This window comes from Elephantulus edwardii, unplaced genomic scaffold (genome assembly GCF_000299155.1).
Source record: "Elephantulus edwardii isolate Elephantulus edwardi_28Jun2011 unplaced genomic scaffold, EleEdw1.0 scaffold00069, whole genome shotgun sequence".
Classification (NCBI taxonomy): domain Eukaryota; kingdom Metazoa; phylum Chordata; class Mammalia; order Macroscelidea; family Macroscelididae; genus Elephantulus; species Elephantulus edwardii.
In genome coordinates, this window is record NW_006399819.1 from 11,288,179 (window position 1) to 11,307,221 (window position 19,043).

Below are 19,043 nucleotides of genomic sequence, written 5' to 3' on the forward strand. Positions count from 1 at the left end.
TAGTGAGATAGTTTTCTTTGTCTCTGTAGTTATCAGAGACTGTTACAGACAATTGCAGTACTCGAGGCTCAGCGCTCTCAAGCAGTTCAAGACCTTGAAAGCTTAGGCAGACACCAGAGGGAAGCATTAAAAAATCCGATTGGATTTGTGGAGAAACTCCAGAAGAAGGTACATGTTGAGCACTTAAAAGACTTACTGAAATATAATTGATAATAAGAGAATTGATTTATTGATATAAATACATGAAGATGGAGTAGACCATTTTTTTTTTCGTTAATTTTCTTTCCATCCTTCATTTTTTTTTTCCTGTGAAAAGTCCTCTTTCTGTCATCTTTAAATAATATCTTTGACTTTTTCATTATTTTTTAATCAATTTTGGGTATTGAAAATGAACACAGTTCATGAAAATACACTTTTATTATCTACTTTTAAAATAACACTTTTCAGCTAAATTCATTATAAATGGTATATATTATATCTTAGCACCAGCAAGTAGATTTTCCTACCAGATTTAATTGAAAAGTATATTTTATTATTGTGTTTATTAATAAGGGCTTATATTTATTTTCTTTTTATGGAGTTTAAAGTGTAGAAAATTTTTAAGTTGTTGACTTGTATGTAATGTCTGATTTAAATAGAAATCGAAAAACTCAATAATACTATTTTAAATTATAGAATTTGATTTAATAATCAGGTATGAGCTGTTTGGTAGTTTAAATTATACATATTAATAGTAATATTCTGTATTGAGGAGACAAAGGTTATGGATTTTGTGTGCCACAGAATAGATTTCGCTTGACATTTGCAGAATTTACAATCTAATGTTCCCCAAATTTCATCATGAAAATGATTAAACTTAGAATAGTTAGCACACACATTTCCATAACTAAGTTGTTTCGTATAACAGTTTGCAGACATTACGTACATTTCTCACAAACCACTTCAATGTTCATGTCATTAATTTCTTTTTTAATTTGAAATTTATATATGGCATAATTTACAAAATTAATTTTACCATTCATTGAACTTTGACAAATACATGTACTTAAGTAACCCAAATCGCTATCAAAATCATTTGTTATTCAGCAGTCTGATTTACTTGATATCAGTGAACAACTTCCTTACAGATGATTGATAAAGTTACTGAATTCCAGATAAGTGATAACAATTTGATTCTTAGAATGTTAATGATATTTCATAAATGTGGTAGGAGCATATGCGTTCTAGAAGTAGCTATAATTTTGTGATAAATCATGAGCATGGATAGTCATATCAGATGAATTCTGTCTCCGAACTTATCAGTTAGTATTCAGATATCTTTCATGTACCATTCTTATTTTACTTTGGTATTTATGTTTAAAGACACTGTTCAGCTTTAAAACTCTGAAAGTGGTATTTGCATCTTAGAAAATTAATTTTACTTGTTAGGTAGTTTATAATTTTAATGTTTAGGCTGTATTTTTAATTTTACTGACCATTTGGAGTCATACTATTTTTAAAAAGTGCTCAGCTAATTGTTTCAATTTAGAGTCAAATGAAGAATTTACTATAGTTATTCTTTTATTTAATCAAGAAATCCTTTTTCTTCTCCAGGCTGATATAGGGCTTCCATATCCTCAAAGAGTTGTTCAGTTACCTGATATTTCATGGGACCAATATACCAATAGCCTTGGGAACTTTGAAAGAGAATTTAAAAACCGTAAAAGACATACTAGAAGAGTTAAACTAGTGTTTGACAAAGGTAAGAAATAATATGATTAGGATTGTAAGTAGAGAAATGTTTTTGATTGGTCTTACTCTAATAATTTGTACCTGGGCTTGTTTTCAGTAGGTTTACCTGCTAGACCAAAAAGTCCTTTAGATTCTAAGAAGGATGGGGAGTCCCTTCCTTACTCTATGTTACCTTTGAGTGATGGTCCAGAAGGCTCAAATAGTCGTCCTCAGGTAAGTAGTATAACATTTTGTGGACAAAACTTTTTTCATATTTTGCTGGTGTCTTTCCTAAAGTGTTTTTTCAAGGAAGATGGTGGAGACATAAACTTTGAAATTATGAAAAGTCCAAGTTTTCATCTAACTTCACCTCTTATGTATTCAAATTAAGTATCCAAATTAGTCTTAACAGAAAATGAATTTACTGTTACCAAGTGGTGTGGTTTTAAGAGGATTAATTGGAAGAACATGCATTTTCTAGTACTGTGCCCAATGTGTTTTGTTCCCTTAAAAATAGTAGTTTTGTAGATGTGTAATAGATAAATAAATATGAATACGAGTTGAATCTTGGCCTTGCCACTCTAAAACAACTCAGTCGATACACTTTATTCTGAGTTCACATTTTTTCTCTGCTTCTTAAATGAAGTTACTGGCATCTATATCATAGGATTGTCAGGAATATTGAGGGCTTTTGGCTGTATCAAAGGTTAGTTTTGTTGTTTTCTCTTTGACCAAAGCGTTGTTTTGTACACAGATGATAAGAGGACGCCTGTGTGATGATACTAAACCTGAAACATTTAACCAATTGTGGACTGTAGAAGAACAGGTAATAGATATTTTTAAATTGTATAGTTTGTTTTTTTTTAAAAAATAAATTATTACTATTGTAGCTAGTATTATAAGTACATATTGTATATAATCCCTGTTAGAGGAGCTCTGGTAGCCTTAGTGGTAAAAAGCTGCACTGCAATCCCAAAGACAGGCAGTTGAAATCCATCAGCTGTTCTGTGTAAGGATGAACAGTCTCCTCCTATGTGATATACTGCTTCTGAAAACTTGCTGTAGGGTCAGCAATGAATTGGTTACGACTTGATAACAAACAACCACCACCACTAAGACCATCACTACCATGGAGTGTCCTTTTACAAATTTATAATACCCAGACTTAATTGCATGCATATTTTTATATGTTTCTCAGAATTTTTAACATTTTTAGAACATATGAACTCTAATTTGGGGTTAACTTCTATGAAAGGAATAAGAGCTCTAATTCCTCCTACTACTGAGAGAGTTGCTTGCTCACCCAGTAATAACTCTGTGGAGGTTCAAATCCAAAAATGGCTCCAAGGGAGAAAGAGGGGGAGTCTCCTCCTTTGTAATTTACTGTCTCTGAAAACTACTGGAGGGTTAACTATGAATTGGCTCTAATTGCATAGCAATAAATGAGTTTTTATGGAAAGAACATCGATTTAGGAATGTAGGACGAAACTACAGCAAACTAGATGGACTAGAATAGATGTTTTTGTAATGTGTCTTTGGAAGAGAAAAAAACAGGAGGCGAAATAAAGCGAAGACTGAAAATGTATTATTTTTAATTGGAGGAGAGCTATTAGGAGTTGAGTCAGAGTGCTCTACTACATACTGGCATATGGCTAGAATTGTTTGGAATGAATTTTGAGACATTTCTGTTTTGTCTGAGGTATCTCACATTTATCATAAACTTAGTAGTTTATAAAAGCCTTTAAGAAACCTTTATTTTAAGTGGCAAGAAGCTGCACTACAATCCCAGAGGTATGTGGTTCGAATCCAACAGATGCTCTGCTGGAGAAGGAGGGGCAATCTTCTCCTGTACCAGTTAGATCCGATTTGACAGTACACACAAACACACAAATAATAAAAAAATTTGTAAAAAAATCAAAAGAAACCTTTATTTTAAATATCAAGATTACGGCATCTTTAGGACTGTGGGAAATTTTGGAAGCTAGGTAAGAATATTAAAATCAAACATATGAATGGAGGACTGTACAAAGAAGGAAAGACCTCTTTTAATACTGTGTCTGAATGCAATTGAGTTTATATACCTGCTTTGTCAAAACTATAAGGGAACTCTGTTGGATAATCCAGTGGTAAGGAGTTGTACTGTCTCCCAGCAGCTCTGTAGGAGGAAGATGGATAGTCTTGCTTCCTGTATTTTATAACTTGTGAAAACCCCCTGCAAGTTTAGCTTTAAGCCAGTTTTTTACTGAAAGATACATAAAAACAACAAAAATATTAGGGAGCAGCTAAACCTTGTCTATTGGCAAACCAGTATGGTCAGTGGAAAGGACTAACATTTGTAAAATATCAGTTTGTTTATTTTCCCTATAGAACTTTTTTCACGAGGATTTCTGTAATGTTATCCTAAAAATTGTAGGGTGAGAAAGAAGGATGCTGTTGTATCTTGCAATGAAATGCAAAACAATTTTTTTTTTTAAGAAACTCAGTATTTGAAATTGAATACTTATTTTCTTAAATTTGTTCTTGGGTTTGGCTTAGAAAAAACTTGAGCAGCTACTTCTTAAATACCCTCCTGAAGAAGTAGAATCTCGACGCTGGCAGAAGATTGCAGATGAACTGGGCAATAGGACAGCAAAACAGGTAATTGAGCAGATTGTTCTAGATTGCTAGGATGTTTGTTTTGTGGGAGTTTTTTTTTCAGTGACAGTTATGCAGTTGACATTATTTCAAGCTTCCAAGTATATATTATACAACTTTTTCTATATTAGGATAATACATTTTTATATTCATTTCAGAACTTGTTATCAAACACTGAAAAAGAAAAAAATATAGTAGTCTGATATTGTCTTGAATTTTCATTAAGTACATTGCTTAAGCACTTTTTGTTTCATTTAAATTTAGTGCCAGTAGATTTGTAACATTACTGCAATCAGTATTCCTTGGAGTCCCTGGTTGTCTTGAAAGATATTTTAACAGTTTTTTTCTTCTTCTGTCTTCTTTTAATAGATATATTTTTAACAAAATTGTTTCTTTTAATTATGATTTTAACAAAAGTTGACAGATTTTCTTTCTTTCATTTCTGCACATTTTCACCCTCTCTCCCTGCCTCTCCCTTCCTCAGTTCGTTTTTTAAAATATTCATTTGTCGTCAGAGAGTTACTTTTCTCCCACCTTCCCCCAGTCCTCTCTGCAATGTACGTCTTATTCTGGGCTGTTGTCATACATATAATGCCTAATCACATAATCCTTTTAAATAACTCTTTTCCTTTAAAAGATACATTTTTATGCCATAAGCATAAGTGTTCACAAGTTCAGACTTTGTAGTAAGACAAATTTAAGTTTTTTTAAATCTTTTGTTTTTAGGTCAAGATTTTAAAATAGAAGCTTCTTTGGTGGAAGCTACATTATTTCTAGATGTATAACATTTTTAGTTGTTAGCATTTATTAGATATATATGGATATTTATATTTAAAAATATTTAACTGTTGTATGTCATATCAGTATGTTAAAAGACCTATCATCTTTCTCTAGGTTGCTAGTCGAGTGCAGAAGTATTTCATAAAGCTAACAAAAGCCGGCATTCCAGTCCCAGGAAGAACACCAAATTTATATATGTACTCTAAAAAGGTAAAAGGAGAGTAGATCAAAGTAAACCTTAGATTTTAAACTCATCAAGGTCCAAATGACAATATGAAAATGCACACTTTGTCCGAATAGTGTTCAGTTTTATATTTGAATTTTTATCTTCTCCAAATATGTCATTTTAGAATAGACATACTGCATATAAGAATTCATTATTAATTTATAAATAGGCACACATCCATTATTGACACTGAGTGCAATTCCATAGTCTCTAATAGCAGTTATTTATTTAATTTTGGATTAGTTTATGTGAATGGGTATTTGAAAGGTTTTAGCTTGAATGTATCCCAGTAAGGTACTTTTGTGATGATACTTTTTAGACTACTTGACTCTTCAATAAACACTACCAGCTTTTATTTCTCAGATATAGTATGTAATAACATAAATAGTAATGTTAGTGTATTTAATCTTCATTGCTGTGTTAAAAGTATCTAAGTGAATAGCATCTTTACTATTACTTTACTGCTAATAATTTTAATAGCTGGCATTTGCATTATTGAATGCCCTGTGGCAGTACTATTCTATAATCTTTTTTATAGTAAGAAAACTGGGGAACCTTAAGGTATGTTGAGTAAATTGATGATAAATTATAGAACCTTTCATTCTGATCCTCACTTTTCTGTAGTACTTCTTTTCTACAGAATATAGTATCTCTTTCACAGGGAACATTGAATCATATTGTAGCTAATGGTTTGGATACTTTCGAGTTTGTTTCCCTCATTCTTTTTTGCAATAATTGTAAAACTGTACAAGCACTCAACTGGCCCTCTTTCATTGCCATACTAATTTCCTTGTATTTCCATTTCCTCTGATCACTGCTACCACCCTTCAGATAAAAGGAAGCTGAGAATGTATTTGATACTGTTATATTTTCTTTTAAAAAGAAAAAAATCCTTGTTGAGTCAGAACCTACTCATAGCTGAACCCCCAGTGATACTTCAGAATCTACAAATCACGTAGGTAGAGATAGCGTATCTTTCTACCATGGTTCTTAACTTTAATCAAGTTGTGTATATATAGTTCATCGTAGAGATTACCATTAAACTTCAGTGCTTTATACTTAAAAAAAACCCAAATAAAACTAAGCTTTGGAAGTTTTGCCTAGGTTCCCTGCTGCCTGTGTAGTAGAAAACAGAATATGGGGGCACAGGGCCATGAGCATCTCTGAAAGGGCCAGAGTGTGTGAGGATAGTACAGCCCCCCTCCACTCCAGAGCAGAAAGCAGATAAAGAACCCATAGGCCAGTCCCATGGTGCCTCTAGAGCCATAATAGTAGCAGGGTGTTCCTTTATTCATTGTTGACTCAGACTCACAGTTGTGGTATTGAATGGGGTTTACTAGGGAAGTAAATTGGAGAGTGGAGAGGCAAAGAATATCACTTAAAACAAGTCCAGGTTCTAGCCCAAGTTCCAAGGTACAATTCTTCCAGTTAGCCTAGGCTCTGATTTCATTTCAACAACACAAACTCAAGAAGCCTCTCGTTTTCTCAGTCATTGAGCAAGATTTATCTCAAAGCAGTTATAAGCCAGCTTTTCCTTCAGGTATCCTGCAAGAACAGCAAAACCTTTAACTGTGGTCAGCACAAATGTACGAAGTTTCCTTCCAGGTCACACCTTGCCACACTTTCTCCACAGCAATGCCACAGTCTCTCCACCACCATTACCATGGTCTTGTCTTGCTTGCTTTAAGGCTTGATGCCCAGTGTGGGAAGCTCTCTTTCTCTTATCCTGCTCCCACAGCTGTTGATGATTTGTGAGACTGCTGATTTGCAAAACCATATGTCTGCAGTTGGAGATCGGAGGGATCTAACTGTAATGTTTTTTAAAAGTCCACTTTTAGGCTAATACCTCCCCCTAATATAGTATTATCTCCCTTTGATATATTGAGTTTATCGTATGGCTTTGGAATAGTGCAACTTTGGTGATCAATTTTTAATTAGTTTTTATTATTTTCTAGTCAGAGCTTCTGTATAGAGGGTTGCTTTAGGTCACAGATGACACACAGCAACAACAACATACTGTATTGGTTAATTTTTTATTTAAGCCTCTGTTTAGAGTCAACACAACCTCGAGGAGGACCTTTGTATTTAAAAGTTGGTTAAAAGTGGCATCCACTTCCTAAACAACATGCCTCTGGAAACTGTGAACTTAGAGAAACAAAGGTAGTTAAAGAAAGGCTTCAGGTCTTTTCATATGGTTGCTGTGAGTTGTGCTTGACTTGACAACAATCAACAACAACATACTTGACTTTACAGGTGCATTATGCACCTTACGGTTTCAAAGCTTTGATTGAACTGATGATAAATAATAGTAAAGGATTCCAAAACTCTTCATATAAAATAATAGCAATGTAAAATAATAGCTATGAAAAACATGTAAAATAGTAACTATGCTGTCAGTCAAGTGGAGCAGTTTGCACAGTGTTTGAGAGTAAAGAAATGGACATCAGACAGGCCCAATTTACAGTTCTGTTTCTACCACTTTTAGCTGCATTATCTTGAAGGAAAAACTTAACTTTCATATGTCTTCGTTCTTTAATCTTTATAAGTGAAAATACTTTTATGGAATGTTGTGAGGATTAAATATTAGCATAGACTCAGCATTCAGTGTTCTTAGTTTCCATTTATGTGATAATTTTCTGGCTGGTTTTATTGCCACTTCATCTTCTAAGATCTATAAACCAACTCTTGAGAGGAGTTAAAGCTAGCTAGCATTTGAATCCCAAGAAAGCAGTGAATGTTGGAGGTACAAATAAAATTGATGAGTACCTAGATCATTGTCCTCTTGTTCAGGTATTGGCCTGTATTTCTGTTTCTTTATGAGGAATTTTGCTTCAAAAACCCAGACAACATGGAGAAAGCAACCACTAAGCATATACCAAATGATGAATGTCTTATTGGTGCTATCTGGAAGTAATGTTTTTTTATTAAATGATTTTTGGTTGGTGGTTTTGATTTCTTTAAATTATTTTTCCACTTGCCAACTAAAATTTGGTTTCTCATTTAGTCTTCAACAAGCAGACGACAGCATCCACTTAATAAGCATCTCTTTAAACCTTCTACTTTCATGACGTCCCATGAACCTCCTGTATATATGGATGAAGATGATGACCGATCATGTTTTCATAGCCACATGAACACTGCTATTGAGGAGGAATCAGTAAGTTATTATATAGATTATAAAAGAGTGTGAGAATACATGGATATTCCAATTACCTATTTTTTAGAGAATATTTGTTTCGTCTCAGTTAAGCTAGTGTTTTAAAAAAGTAATAGGCTTACAAATTTTTAATTAAGAAATACTTAAATAAAAATAGAATAATAGAATGGACTCATGAACCTATCACTCAACTGCAACAATTATCAACTTGTGGCAATATTGTTTTATTTGTGCTTCTGTGTCATCCCAGATTTTTGGAGTAAGTCCCAGACATGATGATACTTTGTTTCAAAATATTTTAATATGTATAATTAATAACCACAACATCATTATCAAGCCTATGAAAAAGGAATTGTCTATATAATCAAATACACATTTTCCAATTTTCATGGTCACCTTGCTCTTTTGATTCCCCCACTGCCAGTTTTGTTTGTATCTGGTTATAAATAAAAGTTCATCATGTTAAAAAAAGAAGTCCATCATGTACAATAAATTCTTTCTTCTCTGTCTCTTGCCTTTTTGCCTACTCTATTTTTCTTGAAGAACTGGCAGTTTTTCCTATGGAATTTATCACAGGGCAGATGTTACTAATTGTTTATTGTCTTTGTGTCCTTGCTCTTCTGTTACTTAATTGTCCTGCAGCTTGATAGTATATATAGAGAATTGGTCAGATTTGTTTATTTGATAAAATAAGCAGGACTAGTTTATATACCTATTAACTAAGCTGGTTATCTTTGGGCTATTTTTTTTTTTAAATAAATGATTATTGGCAACATCTGCAGATGTTTTAAAACAACAAATTCACTACCATCAGATTTCTATCAACTCATCTCACCTTTAATGGAGAGTCATAGTACCCATAGGATTCCCAAAGCTATAGTTCTTTGTGAAGTTAGATTGTCTCATCATTTTCCTACACATTGTCTTGTGAATTTTAAGTGTAGGTGGTAGTGTATCAGTTAACTCTTGTCTATCCTATTTGTACAGCAGAATGAAACACTGCCCAATCCTGCATCATTCTCACAATTTCTGTTACACATAAGCCTATTTTTGCAGCCACTATTTCCTCTCTGGGGGTTTTAGACATTATAAAAATAGTTCTATTTTCAAATAGAAATGATAGAATAAAACAGCAATACTTTTTTCTTTTTTTTCACATAATGAATTTATTCTTGTATGCTCCAAAGATAACCAATCAGTTTGTGTCTTTTTTAAAAATTTTTATTTTATTTTATTTCATTATTTTTTTGAGTGTACCGTCAAATCAGATCTGACTGATAAAGGAGGAGATTGTTCCTCCTTCTCCAGCAGAGCATCTGGTGTATTCGAACCGTGTACCTCTGAGATGCAGTGCAGTTTCTTGCCACTAGGCCACCAGAGCTCGCCTAGTTTGTGTCTTTAAAACAATTTTATTCTGTAACCTCTTAAACTTACAGATGTTTAATGTTATTTCAGTCCTTTGATGTTACTGTCTTTGCTGGTATCGAAATTGGCTTACCTATAGACAGGTCTTGCTTATTAAATGCTTTGAGTATAAAGTTGGCAGTCATTTTCATTTCTTTGGTGGATAGGGAATTTCTGTTAACAATTTATTTGAAAGAATCTTAAGTTGAATTTATACATTGAAAGTCAGTTTTTTTAAAGCTACTTCAGTTGAATTTCTTTTTAAATGTTGATCTCTTTTGCAGTCTAGACAGTCAGTTTATTCCCTTAAGAGGAATGTACTTCTATTATTGTTGTAATTGTTTCATTATTGTTGTAATAGAGCAGAGATTGGTTTGCTTGTCACGTGTGTAGATAAAGGCAAAAATCAGTTAGATTGGAGAAGTGCTTCCTGCTGATCAAGTAGATTATAAGGAGTTTCTTAACTAGCAATGAACCAGTAGCCTATTAGCACATGATAGAGGTGAAAATCATGCCATGTTCCCTTCTACCTGCATAATGAAATGTTTTGCCATTCAATATTGTTAACATTAACACATGTACCAGTCTGATATATTGATAGATTTTTTTTAGATGCTTTCAAGTAGATTCTGACTCAATAGAGACCCTCCTTATAACAGAATGCATTGCCCATTCTTGCATCCTTCTCAGTTTCTTCTGTGCTTAGTTCATTGTTATACTCACTTTGCGTCATTCTATCTCATTGTCTTCCTTTTCACTATCTTAGTATTTTCTGGGATTGCAGGGCTATTTTTTAAAAAAATTTATCTTTTGTGTATACTGTCAAATCAGATCTGACTGGTACAGGAGGAGATTGCCCCTCCTTTTCCAGCAGAGCATCTGGTGGATTTGAATATCTTAGTATTTTCTAAACATGATGTCTTCCTCCAGCGATTGACCCCTCTAGAACATACCTTAAGTATATGTAATAGCAAAATAGTGGTAGTGGTGGTGGTGTTTAAGGTGATACTGAGTCAGGTACTATTCATAGTTACCCTATGAGAAGAAACCTTGCATGAAATTCGTGGTATTTGATACACTAGAGCCTATTGTTACAGTCTCATTTTTGAGAAGTAGAAAATACATTATTTTTTTTCCCTTTAAATTTTATAATTTTGTGTTTCTGTGTGTGTGTGTGTGTATGTGTGTATGTATCATCACATCGGATTTGATTGGGTATAGGAGGAGATTGCCCCTCCTTCCTCAGCAAACCGCGTACCTCTGGGATTGAAGTGCATCCTTTCCATTAATTCATTGTTGCATTTTCCTCCCTGCCCACCCCTTCCCCTTAACTGTTTTTTTCTAATACACTGTTTCTTTAATTGTGATTTGAAGGAAAATTTACAAAAACAAATTGGTTATACATTCAGAGAAGATGGTCTTTATCCAACTTCAGTAACTATTAACATTAATATACAGTAAATTTATTATGTTGTTGTTATGTGCCGTCGAGTCGCTTGCGACTCATAGCAATCCTGTATACAACAGCCCTAAACTCCGCTCTGTCCTGTGCCAGTCACACTGTCTCTGACACTCCCATCCCAATTATCCCAGTCACTGAATCAATCCACCTCATAGAGGGCCTTCCTCTCCTGCGCTGTCCCTCCACCCTCCCAAGCATGATGTCCCTCTCTAACGACCGGTCTCTCCTCACAACATGTCCAAAGTATGAGCCTCAGAATCCTTGCCTCCAAGGAGCCACCCAGTTTAACCCTTGCCAGGACAAATCTGTTTGTTTTCCTAGCAGTCCATGGTATTCTCAGTATTCTTCTCCAACACCACAGCTCAAAGGCATCAATTCTCCTTCTGGCCTCCTTGGTCATTGTCCAACTCTCTGATGCATAACAAGTGATTGCAAGACCATGGCCTGTATCAGACGCACCTTAGTCTCCAGAGTGACACCATTGCTCTTTAGTACTTTGGAGAAGTCCCTAACAGCAGACTTTCCCATTGTAAAGCACCTTTTAATTTCCTGGCTGCTGGTGCCAAGAGTGTTAACTGTGGAGCCAAGCAGACTAAAGCTGTGTAAAATCTCAATCTCTTCACCATCCATCCTGATGCTGCCAGTTGGTCCAGTGGTGAGAGTCTTTGTCTTCTTGACATTAAGCCTCAATCCATATTGTAGGCTGAAGTCCTTGACACTCTGCAGCAGGCGCTTCAGGTCCTCTTCAGTTTCAGCAAGCAGGGTTGTGTCATGCACATAACGCAGATTGTTGATAAATCGTCCGCCAATCTTGACCCCACATTTCTCCTCATAGAGCCCAGCCTCTCGGATAATCTGTTCTGCATATAGGTTGAAAAGGTATGGAGATAGGATGCATCCCTGGCGTACACCCTTCCCAATTTTGAACCATGCAGTGTTCCCTTGCTTTGTTCTGCCGACTGCCTCCTGGTCCAAGTATAAGTTTCACATTAGAACGATCAAGTGTTCTGGGATTCTCAGAGTCAGCCATAGTTTGTTATGATCTATACAATCAAATGCCTTTGCATAGTCAATGAAACACAGATAGACATTCCTCTGGTATGCCCTGCTTTCAGCCAAGATCCATCTAACATCAGCTACAATATCCCTAGTACCATGACCCCTTCTAAACCCAGCCTGGACTTCTGGTAGTACCATCAAATCTGATCCAACAACAGCTGATCAGGAGAGGAGGAGAGTAGATTGCCCCTCTTTCTCCAGTAGAGAATCTGATGGATTTGAACCACATGCCTCTGGGATTGCAGTGCAGCCTCTTGCTGCTAGGCCACCAGAGCTCTATTTATTACATAAATAACATAATTTCTATTAAGTATGTATGTATGTATAGGGAGCTCTGGTGGCATCTTGTTAAGGAGTGCTGCCATTGTGAAGGCTCATGGCTCAAATCCCACAGCTGTTCTGAAGCAGAGAGCTTGGCAATCTCTTCTCTCAGATAACTTTTTAAAAATTATTCTGAAAAGTATACTTACAAAATCTCTGTCATTTTAATAATTTCCAAATGTACAATTCAGTAACATTTGCTTATATATTTTCTAAGTTGTACAGTCCTTTTCACCCTCCTTTCCAAATCATTTTACAACTATTAAGTTGTAAACTCTTTTCTTTCCCCAACCCTATCCATTTAATGACTTTGTTTTCTATGTACGATTCCTATAAGTGAGATTATATATGATTTGTCTTTTTTCAGTGAACTTAATTTTGATGATGTTTTTAAGGTACTTGCTTGTTGTGGCATGCATAAAAACTTTATTCCTCCATTATACAGTCCATTTTTTTGCTTGTTTGTTTATCCATTTACCTGTTGACAAACATTCCAGTTCTTTGTGAAAAGTGCTGCAATGAATATTTGTTTCTGTTAGCATTTCAGCCTTACTTTTTCTGAATATATACCTAATATTGGAATTGATAGGTCAGATTGTAGTTCCATATTCAACTTTTTGAGGAACTGTCAAACTGTTTGTAATAGAGGCTTTGCCATTTTATTTTCCTATTAACAGTGGTGATTCAAGTTTGTCTATAATCTTAAATATATATCTGAATGTTTATTTTCATTGAGGTTTTATTTTTATTTTAATTATCACTGTTTTTAGTAGGAGACACTCTGCCCAGATTTTGATTGGGTTGTCATTTTGTTCCTTTGTAGAGAGAATGTGTGTGAATTTTTTTATATAGGTAGAGAGATTGATTAGGCCTTTCTTGGGTGTCTAGTGGCTGAAAATATGTAGATTGTCTCATTCATTTTTTAATTAAAAGTGCTATTTCTTAAAATTTTATCTTATGATTTAAAAGCTATGCATAGCAAAACATACACCAGTTTGTTTCTACATTGTTGTACATTTAATGTGTAATTTAGTGCGATGGACAACATTCTTTATATTTTAAAAGCATTCACACTTTCTTTTCCAGAGTTCCTTTGTCTTCAGTGTTCCTCATTAACTTCTTTGAGCTGTCTCTCCCCTCCATTGTAATTTTGATTCTTCATAGATCTTAAAACAACATAATACTCAAGGCAGACATTTTTAAAAGCTATTTCATTTTATGGGACCCCATTGTTTCCTTTATCCTCTACTACTTGTGATTTTTATAGTCAGATATGATAATCCACAGATCAAAATACACTGCACAGCCACATATATTTTCCTCAAAGAATTTTATGGTTTAATATTTATGTCCTTATTCCACTATCATGTCCTTTCTCCACTTTTAGGTTCTTAATCCATTTTAAATTGGTTTTTGTGTATGGAATGAGGCTTGGATCCGGAGATTCTTCTCCTATGGACAATGAATTTTCTAGTATCAGTTATTGATGATACTGTTCCCTCTCCCATTGAATATATTTAGAATACTCGTAAAAAAATCAATTGACCATTGATACATGGGTATATTTTGATGGAGAATTCTGATATACCTGATAAAAATTTTTAGCATCTTAAGTGAGATAGACTCGAAGGATAGCATCAAAATTTCCTAATTTTAATTATCAAATTAATTTTTTGTTTTTAAAAATAGGACGAAGAAAGTATTCCTGTTATATATAGGAACTTACCTGAATATAAAGAACTATTACAGTTTAAAAAATTAAAGAAACAGAAACTACAACAAATGCAAGCTGAAGGTGGATTTGTGCAACATGTGGGCTTTAAGGTAAATTCTTTTTTTTTGGTAATTAATTTCATTTCTAAGGTGGTTTTCAGAGCATTAAATTCCTACACTTTCAAAGTAAAAATAAGATTAGCTCTTTTCTTATGCATTTGTAGTATGTCACAGCTTTTGATTCCAAGAGTCTTACGTGGAGAAAAGATACATAGCTATTTTTTGCTGTGAGTTAAGTCAACTTGACTTCAACCGCTTTATGAGGTTTGAGAATCAGATTGTCAGATTCAGCTGCCTTTAGGTGAGTTTTAACTACTAGTTAAGCACATAGCCATTTTGTACCCTCAGGGCTTACAGAATTTGATATATAGTATGAAATGAGAAGTTTCCATCTAGCTGTTTTCTATTTTTATTGCTATTGTTCATGGATAAAAATGCCTTTTTGCCTCCGATTCAGAATTATTCCAGGGTTTATTTTTTTCCCTCCTTGTTTTATTTGTCCTGTCCATCGTCGTCCGTGTGTCGTCCCCCCCCGGTTTCATTTCTTGTATTTGAAACACTCTTCAGTGACATCCTTGGCCTGGGATTCTTTGCCATAGTTTTTAACACAGCTGCAGCCATCACTTTGTGGGGCTTTCCTTTGGTCAGTTTTGCAGAAGCCTACCCAGTCTGATCACTTACTATGCATTTTAGACCTGGAAAGTGAGTAAAGATGATAGAAGAATTATTGATGCCTTTGAGCTGTTGTATTGGAGAAGAGCAGTGATTTCCCCATTGATGGCCAGAAGAACAAACAGCTGTGTCTTAGAGATGGTACAGACAGAGTGAAGCACATGATGCTAGGAAAGGTTGGCAAAGGAGAGGAAGACCTTCGACCAGGTGGATTGGCACTGTGACTACCGCAGTGAGCTCTAATGTGTCAGAAAGTGTGAAGAGGGCACAAGATAGAATAGGCATCAGATCTTTTGTTTATAGGGTTGCTGTGAGTAATACTTGACTCCATGGCACCTAACAACAACCTACTCCCCTAGTTTTTTGTCGTTAACTTTTATTAGTTTGATTTGGTGTTTGGCACAAAGGGCCTCTATTAACTTGAAATACATAGGCTTATTACAGTTGGATACAAGCCCACAAGGTGGGCTTGATAGGTTTGTGGATTCCATGTGCTAGGCTATCATGGATGAAGGGAGTCCTTAGCATCTCTTATAACGTGGTATTAACATCCATTACATCTCCAGTAGCAATGTCATCCTCTGCATGGTGGTGGCTTATGCGTGAAGCAGAATCTTGAATGCACCTGTATCTCTGCCTCCATACAACTTGGTGGTGACTGGGGAAAAACTTGTTTTTCTGAGAGGCTTATGAAGAGAACATGAGGCGTTGGTTGAAGAAGGTCAAGGACTGTAGTCTTTAATATGAATTGAAGCTCAAAATCAAGAAAACAGATTCTCTCACCACTGGGCCAATTGGCAGCTTCATGAGAGATGGAGAAGAGATTGATATCTTAACAGCTTCAGCTTGTTTAGTTTCATAATCAGCACACTTCGTACCAGCAGCCAGGAGATGAAAAGACACATTGCACTGGCAAAACCTGTGGTCGGGGACCTCTCTAGAGTACTGAAAAGCAACGATCTCTGTCTGGAGACTAGGTGCACCTGATTCATGCTGTGGTCTTCACAGTTACATCAGAAAGCTGGACAATTGACTAAGGATGATAGAAGAATTTATGCCTTTGAGTTGTGGAGCTGGAGAAGAGTGTTGGACTGCCAGGGAACAAAAACATCTGTCCTGGGATGGGTGAAACCAAGATGCTTCCTGGAGTCAAGTCTGTCTCACAGACTTTGTGCACATGGCCAGGAAAGACCAGTCCTTGGAAAAGAACATCATGTTTAAAAGGATGGAGGGACAGTGCAGGAAAGGAAGACCCAGGAGGAGAGGGATTGACTCAATGACTAGAAAGATGGGATTAGGTCTCTTTGAGACAATGAGATTGGCTCAGGATAGGGCAGGGTTCAGAGCTATGAGTCGCAGGCAGCTGAATGGTACATGAAAACAACAGCAACACCAATAAATGTATATCTTTTAACTTCTCCAAACGCTGGCATAGTTTTTATGTACTGAACCTTTGCTGAATGTTGAGGATTCAGCAGTAAACCAGATGGACTGAATCTCTACCCTCATAGAACTACTTTTACTTTCATGAGGAATTTAGATAAGTTAAATAAATAGGTGGGCACAATTAACGTGACTATCAGAGCAGAGAGATAAGGCTGTTAAGATACCTTAAGAAGTTTAAACTTTATCCTAAGAACTTAGTGATCTATTGAATTTTAAGCAGAGTACGGTGAAATTTGCATCTTAGAAAGTTCATTCTGAATACTTCACTCTCAAAGTTGATAACCTTTAGGGTAGATGGTAGTATTAGAATTGAATTGCTCTTAATTGCTGACTACTGTATTGTTAATTTTTTTTATTTTTATTTGAAAAATACCCACAGGATTTAAAAAAAGAAAAAGCAGAGGGGGAAAGAAATAATTTTTGCTGTATTACGAAGAATGAATTGAAGGAAGACAAAAATGGAGGCAGGGAGACTGATGAGAGATCATTTTGACAATTAGCCTAAAGATGATGGTGTTTGAATTTGAGTAAGCTGTGTGAATGGAAAGAGGTTTGAGGAAATTATGCGTTATAAGTGACTATATTGTGTGGCTGTTGTTGTTACTTGCCATTGAGAGAACTGTGACTCTTAGCAACCCTTTCAACAACAATTCTGAACCTTGTCCCGTCCTGTGCCATTATTACCATCTCTGATACTTAAACCCATTTTTACAGTCACTGTGTCTATCTTGTTGAGGGTCATCCTTTTTTTCTCGACCATCCTCACTTCCCAGCATGAGAGATGAATTTCAGCATTCTTGCCTCTAAGCCGTACCCTAGTTGTACTTTTTCCAGCACAAACTTGTTTGTGGGACTCAGGGGAAATAAGGAGACCATGAACTATATAATAGGAGGTGATGTCATTAAAATGATGGATGTTGTGGCTGATGAAAATGACATAAAAATTGGTGGATGTTTTAGCTGATAAACTGAAATATACCTCTTACACTCTGGAAGTTGCCACAAATTAGAAATGATTTTTCCTCTTGATCTTCCAATGATCTTGGTTTTCCATGAGAGATTTTTTTTAGGTGGTCAAGTTTTTCAAGGGCATACTTGATTTTACTGTCATTATTTTGCTGCAGGACCCAGCCCTTTCTTGTTTCCGAGTCTGTTAGCAATAATCAAGGAAACTAGAAATAAGATTTAATTTAATGTCGCAAATCAAACAGAACACACTGAGTGCTACCAGCATGGTCTATGCTTAGAATTAACTGCTAATTTGGTTTTGTTGTTTTTGTTTTTATAATTTTTTATTTTAATGAAAGTTTGCAGAGACTTTGGATTTCCATTCATTCACTGTTGCACACTTTCCTCCCTTATCACCCCTTCCCCCCAATTTGCTTTTCTCTTTGAAAAGTAAAAGTAAATAAATTCTTTCATTGTTATACAATCACCCTTTATTCCCCCCCCCCCCAGTCCACTCCAATATGCAGCATTCATTCTGGACTCTTGTCATGACAATAATACCTAATTGTATATTCCTCCTAAATAGTTCTCTCTCTCATCTGTTTTAATGCAGTATACATAATTTATCTCATCTTTCTCAGTTTCCCCTCAACCCTGATGCAAGTCCCATTTTATAACAGTTGCATTATGCAGTATATGCCCTTTTGTGACTGAGATATTTCCCTCAGAAAATTGTCCTCCAGGGTCACCCATTTTGTGTAATATTTCATGAGTTCCTTCTTTTTCAGTGCAGCATAATATTCCATTGTGTGAATATGCCATAGATTCTCTAGCAATTCGTTTGTTGATGGGCACTTGGGCTGTTTCAAGCTCTTTGCTATTGTGAGCAATAGAGCCACAATATACATGGGCGAGCATATATCTGCTTGGGTGGCAGTTCTGATTTCTTTGGGGTATATTCCCAGTAGTGGAATTGCTGGGTCAAATGGTATTTGTATTTCCACCTTTTTGAGAAAGCGCTATACAGCCTTCTGTAGTTGCATCTTTTTATACTCTCGCCAACAGTGAATAAAGGTTCCAATTTCTCTGCAACCTCGTCAGCATGTGGTATTTGCTGTTCTGTCACATTTTGCTATTGTAACTGGGCTGGGATGATATCTCATAGTTATTTTGATTTGCATCTCTCTTAGAGCTAGGGATTTTGAACATTTCTTCATGTATTTGTTCACCATCTGAATGTCTTCCTTGGTGAAGTGTCTGTTCATATGCCATGCCCGTTTTTCAATTGGGTTGTTTTCCTTTATCTTCTTGTGCTCGAGTATTTTATAAATTCTTGATATAAGTCCCTTTTCTGAAATGTCGTTGTTTCTATTATGTGCCATCAAATCTCTTGTGACTCATAGCGACCCTATGTACAACAGACCTAAACTCTGGTCTGTCCTGTGCCAGTC

At 35.4% G+C, this 19,043-nt stretch overlaps 1 protein-coding gene across 1 annotated transcript in view; it reads left to right on the plus strand.

The window, feature by feature from the left end:
• ZZZ3 (zinc finger, ZZ-type containing 3) overlaps positions 1–19,043 on the plus strand; it is a 49,862-nt gene that overhangs the window by 21,896 nt on the left and 8,923 nt on the right. The window contains exons 2-9 of the mRNA XM_006888595.1: positions 30–168; positions 1,594–1,741; positions 1,832–1,944; positions 2,465–2,536; positions 4,246–4,347; positions 5,239–5,334; positions 8,355–8,507; positions 14,443–14,577. Of these exons, the coding sequence (XP_006888657.1) occupies positions 30–168; positions 1,594–1,741; positions 1,832–1,944; positions 2,465–2,536; positions 4,246–4,347; positions 5,239–5,334; positions 8,355–8,507; positions 14,443–14,577 (958 nt within the window). The remainder of the gene's footprint in view (positions 1–29; positions 169–1,593; positions 1,742–1,831; positions 1,945–2,464; positions 2,537–4,245; positions 4,348–5,238; positions 5,335–8,354; positions 8,508–14,442; positions 14,578–19,043) is intronic.